The 13404-nt window shown below is 43.3% G+C and overlaps 1 protein-coding gene across 1 annotated transcript in view; it reads left to right on the top strand.

The window, feature by feature from the left end:
* Nucleotides 1-13404, top strand: part of ttc28 (tetratricopeptide repeat domain 28) — an 842907-nt gene that overhangs the window by 503318 nt on the left and 326185 nt on the right. Inside the window, exon 4 of the mRNA XM_070886369.1 lies at nucleotides 4175-4447. Within this exon, the coding sequence (XP_070742470.1) occupies nucleotides 4175-4447 (273 nt within the window). The remainder of the gene's footprint in view (nucleotides 1-4174; nucleotides 4448-13404) is intronic.

Genomic DNA, 13404 nt, shown 5'->3' with positions numbered 1-13404 from the left:
CTTCTTTGTTACCAAGATTGAGACAGTGTGTTGCGCTGCTTCCCCTTGCCTACCAAACCAGACAGCCACCAGGCTCCACCCTTTCTCCTGACTCTGATCCCGTGCCATTCCCTACTTTCACTCCCATCTCCCTTTATCACAGCTTGTCTATGAGACCCATCTCTTGTTCCCTTGACCACATTCCCACAACTGCTGACCACCTAACTTTCCTTCCTGGCCCCCATACTAGCTACATAAATGACTCCCTCATCACAGGCACTGTTGCCTCTCAGTTCAAACAGGTGCCATTACCCCCACCTCAAAAATCCACCCTCAACCCCTCTATCATTAAAAGTTATCACCCCATCTCCAACCACCTTTTTCTCTCCAAAGTCCTTGAATGTGTTGTTGCTGTCCAAATCTGTAGCTATCTTTCCTGCAACTCCATGCTTGAATCACTTCAATCAGGCTTCCACCCTGCTCTTCCTGGCTCCATAGCATGTTTTTTTGTAACAATTTGTTTTTTAACTTTCCATTGGGCAGTGAGCACCAGTACCACGTGCTAGTCAGAGTAGGACATGCAGGATAGTGAAGATGAATACGTGGCTTGAGGAATGGTGCAAGAGGGAGGGATTCAAGTTCCTGGAACACTGGAACTGGTTCTAGGGGAGGTGGGAGCAGTACAAACCGGATGGGCAGGAACAGAACCGATGTCATAGCTGAGTGTTTGCTAGTGCTGTTGGGGAGGGTTTAAACTAATATGGCAGGGGGATGGGAATCTATGCAGGGAGACAGAGGGAAGTAAAATGGGGGCAGAAGCAAAAGGTATAAAGGAGATAAGGAAAAGTGGAGTGCAGAGAAATCAAGGGCAAAAATCAAAAAGGGCCACATTACAACATAATTCTAAAAGGACAAAGAGTGTTTTTAAAAAAAAACCTGAAGGCTCTGTGTCTCAATGCGAGGAGCATTTGTAGGGTGGATGAATTAACTGTGCAGATTGCTGTTAACGGATATGATGTCATTGGGATTAGGAAGACATGGCTCCAGGGTGACCAAGGCTGGGAACTCAACATCCAGGGGTATTAAATATTCAGGAAGGATAGACAGATAGGAAAAGGAGGCGGGGTAGCGTTACTGGTTAAAGAGGAGATTAACGCAATAGTAAGGAAGGACATTAGCTTGGATGATGTGGAATCTGTATGGGTAGAGCGGCCGAACACCAAAGGGCAGAAAACGCTCGTGGGAATTGTGTACAGACCACCAAACAGTAGTAGTGAGGTTGGGGATGGCATCAAACAGGAAATTAGGGATGTGTGCAATAAAGGGACAGCAGTTATCATGGGTGACTTTAATCTACATATAGATTGGACTAACCAAACTGGTTAGCAATTCGGTGGAGGAGGATTTCCTGGAGTGTATAAGGGATGCTTTTCTAGACCAATATGTCGAGGAACCAACTGGAGAGCTGGCCATCTTCGACTGAGTGTTGAGTAATGAGAGAGGATTAATTAGCAATCTTGTTGTGTGAGGCCCCTTGGGGAAGAGTGACCATAATATGGTAGAATTCTTCATTAAGATGGAGAGTGACACAGTTAACTCAGAGACTAGGATCCTGAACTTAAGGAAAGGTAACTTCGATGGTATGAGACGTGAATTGGCTAGGATAGACTGGCAAATGATACTTAAAGGGTTGACGGTGGATAGGCAATGGCAAACATTTAAAGATCACATGAATGAACTTCAACAATTGTACATCCCTGTCTGGTGTAAAAATAAAACAGGGAAGGTGGCTCAACCGTGGCTGACAGGGGAAATTAGGGATAGTGTTAAATCCAAGGAAGATGCATATAAATTGGCCAGAAAACGCAGCAAACTTGAGGACTAGGAGAAATTTAGAAATCAGCAGAGGAGGACAAAGGGTTTAATTAGGAGGGGGAAAATAGAGTATGAGAGTAAGCTTGCTGACTGCAAAAGCTTCTATAGAGATGTGAAAAGATAAAGATTAGCGAAGACAAATGTAGGTCCCTTGCAGTCAGAATCAGGTGAATTTATAATGGGGAACAAGGAAATGGCAGACCAATTGAACAAATACTTGGGTTCGGTCTTCACTAAGGAAGACTCAAATAACCTTCCGGAAATACTAGGGGACCGAGGGTCTAGCGAGAAGGAGGAACTGAAGGAAATCCTTATTAGTTAGGAAGTTGTGTTGGGAAATTGATGGGATTGAAGGCCGATAAATCCCCAGGGCCTGATAGTCTGCATCCCAGAGTGCTTAAGGAAGTGGTCCTCGAAATAGTGGATGCATTGGTGGTCATTTTCCAACATTGTATAGACTCTGGATCAGTTCCTATGGATTGGAGGGTAGCTAATGTAACCCCACTTTTTAAAAAATGAGGGAGAGAGAAAATAGGGAATTATAGACCTGACATCGGTAGTGGGGAAAATGTTGGAATCAACTATAAAAGATGTAACAGCATATTTGGAAAGCAGTGACAGGATTGGTCCAAGTCAGCATGGATTGATGAAAGGGAAATCATACTTGACAAATGTTCTAGAATGTTTTGAGGATGTAACTAGTAGAGTGGACAAGGGAGAACCAGTGGATGTGGTGTATTCAAAAGGCTTTTGTCAAGTTCCCACACAAGAGATCAATGTGCAAAATTAAAGCACATGGTATTGAGGGTAATGTATTGACATGGATAGAGAACTGGTTGGCAGACAGGAAGCAGAGAGTCGGGATAAACGGGTCCTTTTCAGAATGGCAGGCAGTGACCAGTGGGGTACCGCAAGGTTCAGTGCTGGGACCCCAGCTATTTACAATATACATTAATGATTGAGACGAAGGAATTGAATGCAATATCTCCAAGTTTGCAGATGGCACTAAGCTGGGTGGCAGTGTGAGCTGTGAGGAGGATGTTAAGAGGCTGCAGGGTGACTTGGACAGGTTAGGTGAGTGGGCAAATGCATGGCAGATGCAGTATAATGTGGATAAGTGTGAGTTTATCCACTTTGGTGGCAAAAACAGGAAGGCAGAATATTATCTAAAGAGCAGATTAGGAAAAGGGGAGATGCAACGAGACCTGGTTATTTTGCACATCAATTATTGAAAGTTGGCATGCAGGTACAGCAGGCGGTTAAAAAGGCAAATGGCATGTTGGCCTTCATAGCAAGAGGATTTGAGTATAGGAGCCATGAGGTCTTACTGCAGTTGTACAGGGCCTTGGTGAGGCCTCACCTGGAATATTGTGTACAGTTTTGGTCTCCTAATCTGAGGAAGGACATTCTTGCTATTGTGGGAGTGCAGCGAACGTTCACCAGACTGATCCCTGGGATGGCTGGACTGACATATGAAGAAAGACTGGATCGACTAGGTTTATATTCACTGGAATTTAGAAGAATGAGAGGGGATCTCATAGAAACATATAAAATTCTGACGAGATTGGACAGGTTAGATGCAGGAAGAATGTTCCCGATGTTGGGGAAGTCCAGAACCAGGGGTCACAGTCTAAGGATAAGGGGTAAGCCATTTCGAACAGAGATGAGGAGAAACTTCTTCACTCAGAGAATTGTGAAGCTGTGGAATTCCCTACCACAGAAAGTTGTTGAGGCCAGTTTGTTAGATATATTCAAGAGGGAGTTAGATGTGGCCCTTACAGCTAAAGGGATCAAGGGGTATTGAGAGAAAGCAGGGATGGGGTACTGAAGTTGCATGATCAGCCATGATCATATTGAATGGTGCTGCAGGCTCGAAGGGCCCAATGGCCTACTCCTGCATCTATTTTCTATGTTTCTAACTTTCATGATATGGTAGGTTGCCATGGTTTAATGGGGTAATGTATTTGTTTCATGGGTTCTTTATTTAAGAATTCATATCAACACATTGCTATTAAGAACTAGTTGGTTTATTAACAAAGGATTAACAATCACACTATATGTTACCAGTTCATGCTCTAGGCTCACAACTGCATACCTCATCTTGGATGACCTAGACTCAACTGACTGGGGTTTTATTGAGTCCTGTGAACATCACGTGACTGGCTAAGCCACTCACAATGCAACAGCTCTACAAACCTGTGAGCATACTCACGGGTGCCTACTACAGTGGTACCAGCTAAATATCATACTGATGTAATTCATCGGTTTTTGCTTTGTTTAAATAATACTTATTGATTGTAATGTATGATTTGTCTCACAGAATCCCTGGAACCGACCTATCAGAAGCTGCAGAAAATGAAGCTGGACAAAAGCCCCTTTGTGGTTGTATCTGTCATTGGCCAGGAGCTGCTGACAGCAGGACACCATGGTGCCTCTTTAGTCGTTCTGGAGGCTGCCTTGAAAATTGGAACATGCAGCTTGAAACTTCGTGGGTCAGTGTTCTCTGCCCTAAGCAGTGCTTACTGGGCATTAGGGAATACAGAGAAGAGTATTGGCTATATGCAGCAGGACTTCGATGTAGCCAAGACTTTAGGTAAACACTGCAGTTATCTTACTTATAAATTGATTGAAGTTTCTAAAAAGTTTGAATGCTGTAAGACGACAAACTTCATTTAATTGCACCAAAGAAAATAAATCCGGACATTCTGAAGAAGTTTGGGTTATTATTCATTAAATTTAGATAGAAAGCTGTAAAATGATTTTTTTTTTGTTGAAGATTGAGATCAAATTAAAAATAAAAGGAAATGTGTTTTGCCCGCAGATGTGGAAGTGTCTCCAAACTGCCAGCAAATATTGGAAATTGTAATTTTAGTGATCACTTCATCCATTTGAACTTGTTAGGTTTGGGGATATTTTCAGGGGGTTGGGATGCTGTGTTGCATTAGCAGGTGCATCCTGTCATGTTTCTCAGCAGCTATAATGTAACTCAGGGATGTATCAGCTCAGCAGCCTCCTTAATTAGAATTCGAAAAAGGTGATACAAGAACAGACCCAGTTTGATTAACTTTCCATTTCACTCATCCTGGTGACTGGGCATTTGTTTCTTTTTCAAAATGTTAAAATCTGACTCCAATTTTGCAAGGCTGCCCTGGCATAAAATTGCAGACAAAAGAGCCAACAACACCTGAAGTGGATATTTACCACTCGGTAACTTGTGTCGAAATAAAACTTGTGGTTGCATGTGGATGGATACTGACCATGTTACTTCGAATTATCTTTTTTGGGGGTGGAGTGTGTCGCTGCATTTATTCAGAATTTTAATTTTTTTTCCTATTTATACCACTTGCATGGCCTTTAATTCCACAGAACAGAAGAAGTTTAGATTCCATAGCTTATTCCATGTCCTTAGCTCCCCGCCCCCTCAAACGTTTCGACTCTTCGGTTGCCATTTTGATAATTCCTTAAGTAGAACATAGGTTAAACAGTGGAGTCCCAGAGGGAAAAAAATTTATTCATCTTGCAGTCAGTTCATATCTTTCACTCAATGATAGAATATTATTAACATTAAAATAAATTATACAGCTGGTAGCATAGTGCAGTGCATTGATGTAATGTGCAGCGCAATGAAATACTGGGATGTGGGTTGAAGGCTACAATTCATGTTGAGCTCCTCGATGCCATTATTCGATATGTAAACCCCCAAAAGCTCCTTGATTAGATTCCCGCCTGCAACTCACTGCCAGGGATCCATTATTAAGATTTCTTCTGGCTGCGCTCTGTAGCAATATTGCAGATGCATTTGTGAAGATTTCCTCTGTTTGATACCACTTGTGAAATTGTAACCACTACTTTTCGAACATGTTTCCAATTTCACGAGCAATACGGAACAGAAAAATCTTCAAGAACTCATTTAGAATGTTGTCAGAGGACTCCTGAATATAAATCGTCTGAACTCCTCAATTCAATTCCAGTCTGTAATTCACTGCTAGGTATCCAATATCTCCCTATATCTATATTATCTTAAAAAATTGTGTTTAGCACGCATTTTGCCCATTACTATATAACACTGTGTAACTGAAAAGATTTCTGTGTCGCACATGCACTTGACTGATCAAAATTTTGTATTCATAAAACAGCAACAACAATATAAATCAAATATAAAGAAAGCAGGTCGAAGTCCAGAGCTACCAGTGAGGAACTACTGTGGACATAATGAAAGCAATGAATCAAGCATGAGCAGTCAGCAAAATCTGCCAATAAAAAGAAAGGAGAAGGGGCGAGAATTAAATCACGTCAGATATATATTTGAAAATCCATGTGACTGCCATCTGTGAAAATAAGATTTGTAAATTTCAAAAAATTTACAAAATTCACAAGAAAATGATTACATGTATTTATATAGTTCCCTTTTTATAGATTTGAAATGCCTACAACAATATTTTGTACCGGGGCTCTGTCTCTCTCTCAGAATTCTGCGGTTTGAGTTCCTGGTGCTTCACAGAGCTGTCAATCTGTCATTTAAATGAGGAAACCCGACCAACTGCAACTCAAAGTCCCTCTGCGCAAGCAATCCGTGACCTGAAAATCCCACAATATAATTCCAATTACCTCCCTTTTGAGTCTAATGAACAGCACCAAATTTTGGAGCTGGAGAGAGGGACACAACACACCAGGATTTTTTTTTAATGATTTACAAGTTTGGCTGTCCGGAGAGCATGTCAGAATTTTCTGTTTGTATGCCTGGACCCCCTCCTTCTCAAGCGATAGAAAAAGACTGAGAAATTAAAACACTATAGGAAGCCCTTTATTAGGACAGTGGTACAGGTAGTAATTGTGACCATTTTCTGTATGAAATCATCAAAACAAATGAAAGAAAAATTTTGCGATGAACTCTATGCCCATGCAGAGATTTATTTATGGAATTGTATCTGAGGGGAATAAACTCCTTTATTTCTCTCTCTGCAGTGGGTGAGAACAGTACGATTTACATATTCAATTTATTTTAAGTGATCAGTGATTATGGGTAACTAATGTGTGTTGGTCACAGCAAAATCCTGGTCAACTTACACTTTTGAGACCCAATCAAAAAGACATTTGCTGCACTGACTGTGAGTACACCTCTCAGAAGCTGCTTTCCAAATTCTTTCATCGGCAATATATAAACATTAAGACTGGGATTTTCCACTTCAGCACTTTCCAGATGTGCTTTTCCTTCCATTAAAAGGAATGGGTGGAAAATCGCAAGGTGGCGGGTGCAGAAGCAGAAGATCCTGGCCTCTAGATTTATACATGGGTGTTTTGAGATGTGCCCATCTGACTTCAGGCATCACACTTTGTGTAAAACACCAACACATCACAACTGAACATTCTGCTTTAAAAAGAAATACAGAGAAATAAAGCCAGTTGTTACCTGTTGGTTTTCCGACAGTGAGGTAATCTGGCCTTTCCCCAAGGGGAAGAAATAAACATCTGTCAATCTCGAAATTGTTTAAATGATCTTAGTAATTAGCCTGTGATTGACCTCGGGATGAGTCCATTTAGACAATTTCCTCACCAGGGGTCCTAACCAATGGCCCTAAAGGGAGAGGCTAGACATTACAATTGTGCCTCCCACTGCCTCTGAGCAACGGCATGTAAAATTAGCTAGTTCTATATAATATATCAACATCATAGGCAGTCCCTCAGCATGAGTTCTTAGGTGGCTGTACAGTCCAATACGAGAACCACAGTTTCTGTCACAGGTGGGATCGATAGTCGTTGAGGGAAAGGGTGGGCAGGGAGCATGGTTTGCCGCACGATCCTTCCGCTGCCTGCGCTTGATTTCTGCATGCTCGCGGCGACGATACTCGAGGAGCTCAGCGCCCTCCCAAATGCACTTCCTCCACTTAGGGCGGCCTATGGCCAAGGACTCCCAGATGTCAGTGGGGATGTCGCACTTTATCAGGGAGACTTTGAGGCTATCCTTGTAATGTTTCCTCTGGCCGCCTTTGGCTCGTTTGCCATGGACGAGTTCCGAGCTTGCTTTGCGAGTCTCTTGTCTGGCATGCGAACTATGTGGCCTGCCCAGCGGAGCTGATCAAGTGTGGTCAGTGCTTCAATGCTGGGGATGTTGGCCTGGACGAGGACGCGAATGTTTGTGCGTCTGTCCTCCCAGGGAATTTGCAGGATCTTGTGGAGACATCGCTGGTGGTATTTCTCCAGCAACTTGAGGTGTCTACTGTACATGGTCCACGTCTCTGAGCCATATAGAAGGGCGGGTATTAATATGGCCCTGTAGACCATGACTTTGGTGACAGTTTTGAGGGACTGATCTTCAAACACTCTCTTCCTCAGGCGGCCGAAGGCTGCACTGACGCACTGGAGGCGGTGTTGGATCTCATGTTGATAGGAGGCTCCCGAGATAGAGGAAGTGGTCCACGTTGCCTAGGGCCACGCCGTGGATCTTGATGTTTGGTGGGCAGTACTGTGCGGCGAGGACAGGCTGGTGTAGGACCTTTGTCTTACTCATGTTTAGCGTAAGGCCCATGCTTTCATCGCCTCAGTAAATACGTCGACTATGTCCTGGAGTTCAGCCTCTGTGTGCACAGACCCAGGTGTCGTCTGCGTACTGTAGCTCGACGACAGAGGTTGGAGTGGTCTTGGACCTGGCCTGGAGATAGCGAAGGTTGAACAGCTTCCCACTGGTTCTGTAGTTTAGCTCCACTTCAGCGGGGAGCTTATCAGCTGTGAGGTGGAGCACGGCAGCGAGGAAGATTGGGAAGAGGGTTGGGTATATATATATATATATATGTGTGTGTGTGTATATATAGATATATTCATATATCTATATATATATATAAACCATCTGAACTTCCTCGATTAGATTCTGTTCTGTAATTCACTTCTAATGATCCATTATTCTGTGTATGTTAGGTCAGTAAAGACATTTAAATGAAATTAAATGAGCTTTGGCAATCTTACAGAGCCCCTTGTTGGAGTGCTTTAAATCAGCACAGAAAGTTAAGCAAACACAGACTAAACAGTGAAGTCTGGATTCATTGAAGTCTGCGAGGATGAATCAAATTAATATATTAAATTGAAAAGCGATGAAAGTAATCCTGGTAATAGCAGTGTAAAGCAGGAAAAAGAGACTTCACTGAAAACACACCGTGTTTTACTGGGATCGTAACAATTTTACTCGGGATTTATTCAGAGCTCTTATTTGCTCCTTTTACTCTTTTTAGTAACAATATGAAGCCTTGAAAGTGGTACCAATATTCTGCTTAATGCCTTGAAAGTGGTTACTGCCGAATGACGAAGTGCTAGCTGATTAGAACGTGACTCCCAAAGGTCTCCGTAGAATCCCCATTATTTCAGATGCATTGTACGGCTCCGGAAAAATGAAGGTTTGATAAATGCTTGGGTATGCAATGTAACATGGTCTGAGATATTTACACCAACAAATTGCATTTCTATAGCACCTTTAACATAGAAAAACATCCCCCAAAAGCTTAATAGAGACCCGTGAAGACAAATGAGAGAGCAGAAAGGTTATAAATGATCACCAACAGAGACTGGAGACTGCAGGCACGTGTAGTAACTACTTGCCTCAGATCAGTCCTATTCAGCTATTTTTTTGATGTGAACAAATTAAACCTTGAACGAGCAGGATGTATTTGGCGCTCTGTATTCCCCATTTCAGTGAAGGTGAGCACACTGGGTTGACATAGAGCTAGGAGAGTCCCCTTGCAGTGCAATTGTTCTTGGAACGACAGTTTCAATAAGATCTGCTTGTTTCGAGATCGAGCGAGAGCTGTGCTCTTTTCATCCGTCCCTCCATCTCCATAATGCCAGCTAAAGCCAGGCTAATGGCATTAACAAACAAATAAAAAAATGAAATAAAGAGAAATACAGGGATAAAATGGAAGAGGTTCACCAACGTGGACATAAAAAATTACAGAAGTACATTAAAAGGGCGAGCAGAGACCCAGCAAAAAAGCATCACACTAAAAAAACATTGGGGCTGAAATTGCGGTCGGAGGCTTCCCGCGGGCAATTGCCTCCGATCTGGTGGTCTGGGTGGAGGTGGGATTCCGGTGGGGAGGCCTTCTCTTCCCGCGCTGCGAAGCGTGCTCCCGTCCTCCAGGTTCCCACGTAGAAGGTGCAGTCACGTGTGACTGCTCAGCCAATCAGGTACAGTATTCCACAGCTTTCTCATTAATAGCAAAGAGAACTTCGTATCTACGAGTTCTCATTGCTATTAATGAGATAAAACCCCAAAGACAGTAAACACATGTAATAAAAAATAAAAAACACACCTCACATAATTAAAATTAATTGAAATTAAAGTTAATAAATATCTTAGAGAAAACATTTTTTTCCGAGCTTTTAAAAAGTTTTAAAAAATTATGGTTAAAAATAAATGTAACATAGTAGACAGGGTTTTTAAAAAATAATGTTTTTTTTACATTTTATTTTACTATATTTTTGTATGTTTTTAAACTTTTACACCTGTAAAAGTCGACTATGTGCCTGCTTTTATCAGGCACAAGAGTATTGAGGACATTTTCTGGGCAAGATATGGGTAAATATCACAATCTTGCCCTTGCAAAATGTCCTTGCACCCGATATGTGTTGGATGTGTCAAGCTCCAGCTTGACAGGTCAGAAAAGCCAATTTTCAGCACATGCGCATTGAGCGCTGAAAATCGGCTTTTGTGATGCCTTCCCGGGTCTGTAGACATTGGCTTTGGAGGGGGTACAGAGACGATTCACTAGGCTGATTCCGGAGATGAGGGGGTTACCTTATGATGATAGATTGAGTAGACTGGGTCTTTACTCGTTGGAGTTCAGAAGGATGAGGGGTGATCTTATAGAAACATTTAAAATAATGAAAGGGATAGACAAGATAGAGGCAGAGAGGTTGTTTCCACTGGTCGGGGAGACGAGAACTAGGGGGCACAGCCTCAAAATACGGGGGAGCCAATTTAAAACCGAGTTGAGAAGGAATTTCTTCTCCCAGAGGGTTGTAAATCTATGGAATTCTCTGCCCAAGGAAGCAGTTGAGGCTAGCTCATTGAATGTATTCAAGTCACAGATAGATAGATTTTTAACCAATAAGGGAATTAAGGGTTACGGGGAGCGGGCGGGTAAGTGGAGCTGAGTCCACGGCCAGATCAGCCATGATCTTGTTGAATGGCGGAGCAGGCTCGAGGGGCTAGATGGCCTACTCCTGTTCCTAATTCTTATGTTCTTATGACACTTAGTACGGACCCGGAGAGGACGGAATTTCCAGGCCATTCTTAGTAATATGACAGTTCGAGAACAGGTCAGGGAGCGAAATTAGGTACCGCGGCAACCGGCAGAGGTTCCACTCCGGCAGCGAAATTGGGGATACTGCCCCCAAGGGGAAGTAGAGTGCAATGTCACGTGCTCCACTTCCTCTCGGGCGGGAGTGGGGCACGAACTGCGGGAATTTTCCAGCGCTACGCAAAGAGCTGCGTATTGCTGGCTGGAGTACTCGGCCCTCCTCTTCCATTAAAGGGGAGGGCATGCTGCAGTACTACGCTACCAGGGAGCGGGGTGCAGTGGCAGCAGCCCAGTACAGAAGCGGGGTGCGTGGCTGCCACATTGCGTCACGGACCCCGCGATTTCAGGAGGGCAAGGCCGCAAACCGGGTAAGTGGACCATTTTTGCAACATGTCGGCGCCGTACCCCCTCCCCAATTTTTGCCCGGCGAGCGGACTGAAGCTCGGTTCATGACCCGCGAGGCTGGGGCGGACATCCCCCTCGGCAGCCTCACGGGGCGCTACCAAATTTCCGCTCCGGGGCAAAAACGGGTCGCCATGCACCATGATGATTCGTCATCGCCGTAGCAGCGGCTCGGGGCGTAGCCGGCAGGAGTGGGGCTCCGCTAACTCCCGTGGAATTTTGTGGGAGTCAGTAGCGACCCGACGCGAGAAATTGTTTGCGCCCACTAACAGGAGGCGCAAACAACACAAATTTCTCCGCGCCCCCAAATTCATAAAATATGCAAACAGCATTAAAACTGAGGATGAGCACCTGATGGTTAATATTTTCAGAGACTACTTCCTCTAAATATTCACAAGGGATGACATGAATAAGATGCCTTCCTTAAACAGCGATAATCAAAGTATTTTAATATGAATGAGATCAAAATCAATTCTTTTGATATAAATGTTCTTGTCACGGGCTCAAAATAAAGAAATCTCCAAGGTAGATAGTATTTATTCCAGAATACTGAAAAACACTAGGGAGGGGATTTGTGAGACACTGGCAATAATTAAGTGGAAGTCATTAGAAGTAGTACTTTGGAACCAGGCCAATATGCTGCCATGTTTAAAATGAGCGATAAAACTGACACGACCAACTACAGATTCAATAGTCTGGCTTTCATTCCATTTAAATGAATGGAATTGAGTATCACGAGTAAACATGAAGATGATTATTTGTACAATAATCAAGGTGTGGAAAGCCAATCCTGATATTGTACCTAGACTTCCAAAAAGCACGTGAGAAAGTTCCACATAATTAATTAGCTATCTGTCAAAACTTAAAGCTGTGGAGATTCAGGGTAAAACCTGGGAATAGATAAGAAACTGACTGAAGGGCAGAAAACAATGAATACTCATTAGAGGAGTACTGTTGAGAGAGTGCCGTGAAAGTACTTAGTGGGATGCCTCAGGCTTTGATGTTGGGGCCAGCACTGTTTCTCATTTATATAAATGACCTAGACACACAAACTCAAAGCAAAGTGGTCAAATGTGCTGATTTTAGCAAACTGGGAGAGGCAAGGGAATTGAAGGAAACAGCTTGGAAATTACAGAATGATTCAGACAAGGTAAGTATGTGGGCAGAACAATGGTGAATGAAATTTAATGTACAACAACAACAACTTTTATTTATATAGCGCCTTTAACGTAGTAAAACGTCCCAAGGCGCTTCACAGCAGTGTTATAAGACAAGACAAATAAATTTGACACCGAGCCGCACAAGAAATGACAGCAGATGACCAAAAGCTTGGTCAACGAGATAGGTTTTAAGGAGCACCCTAAAGGAGGATAGAGAGATGGAGAGGTTTGGGGAGGGAGTTCCAGAGCTTAGGGCCCAGGCAGCTGAAGGCACGACCACCGATGGTTGAGCAGTTAACATCAGGGATGCTCAAGAGGGCAGAATTTGAGGAACGCAGACATCTCGTGGAGTTGTGAGGCTGAAAGAAATGACAGAGATAGGGAGGGGCGAGGCCATGGAGGTATTTTTAAACAAGGGTGAGAATTTTGAAATTGAGGCGTTGCTTAACCAGGAGCCAGTGTAGGTCAGTGAGCACAGGTGTGATGGGTGAGCGAGACTTGGTGCGAGTTAGGACATGGGCAGCCGAGTTTTAGATGATCTCAAGTTTACGTAGGGTAGAATATGAGACGCCAGCCAGGAGTGCATTGGAGTAGTCAAGTCTAGAGTTAACAAAGGCATGTAGATAACTGCAACATACCTCACATAGGAAGAAAAAAATAAACAACAGATATCTGAATGGTGTTGAAGTTGTTAAGAATGA

The sequence above is a fragment of the Pristiophorus japonicus genome, chromosome 8 (genome assembly GCF_044704955.1).
Source record: "Pristiophorus japonicus isolate sPriJap1 chromosome 8, sPriJap1.hap1, whole genome shotgun sequence".
NCBI classification, from domain to species: Eukaryota; Metazoa; Chordata; class Chondrichthyes; family Pristiophoridae; genus Pristiophorus; species Pristiophorus japonicus.
This window is presented reverse-complemented; position numbering and strand designations above follow the sequence as displayed.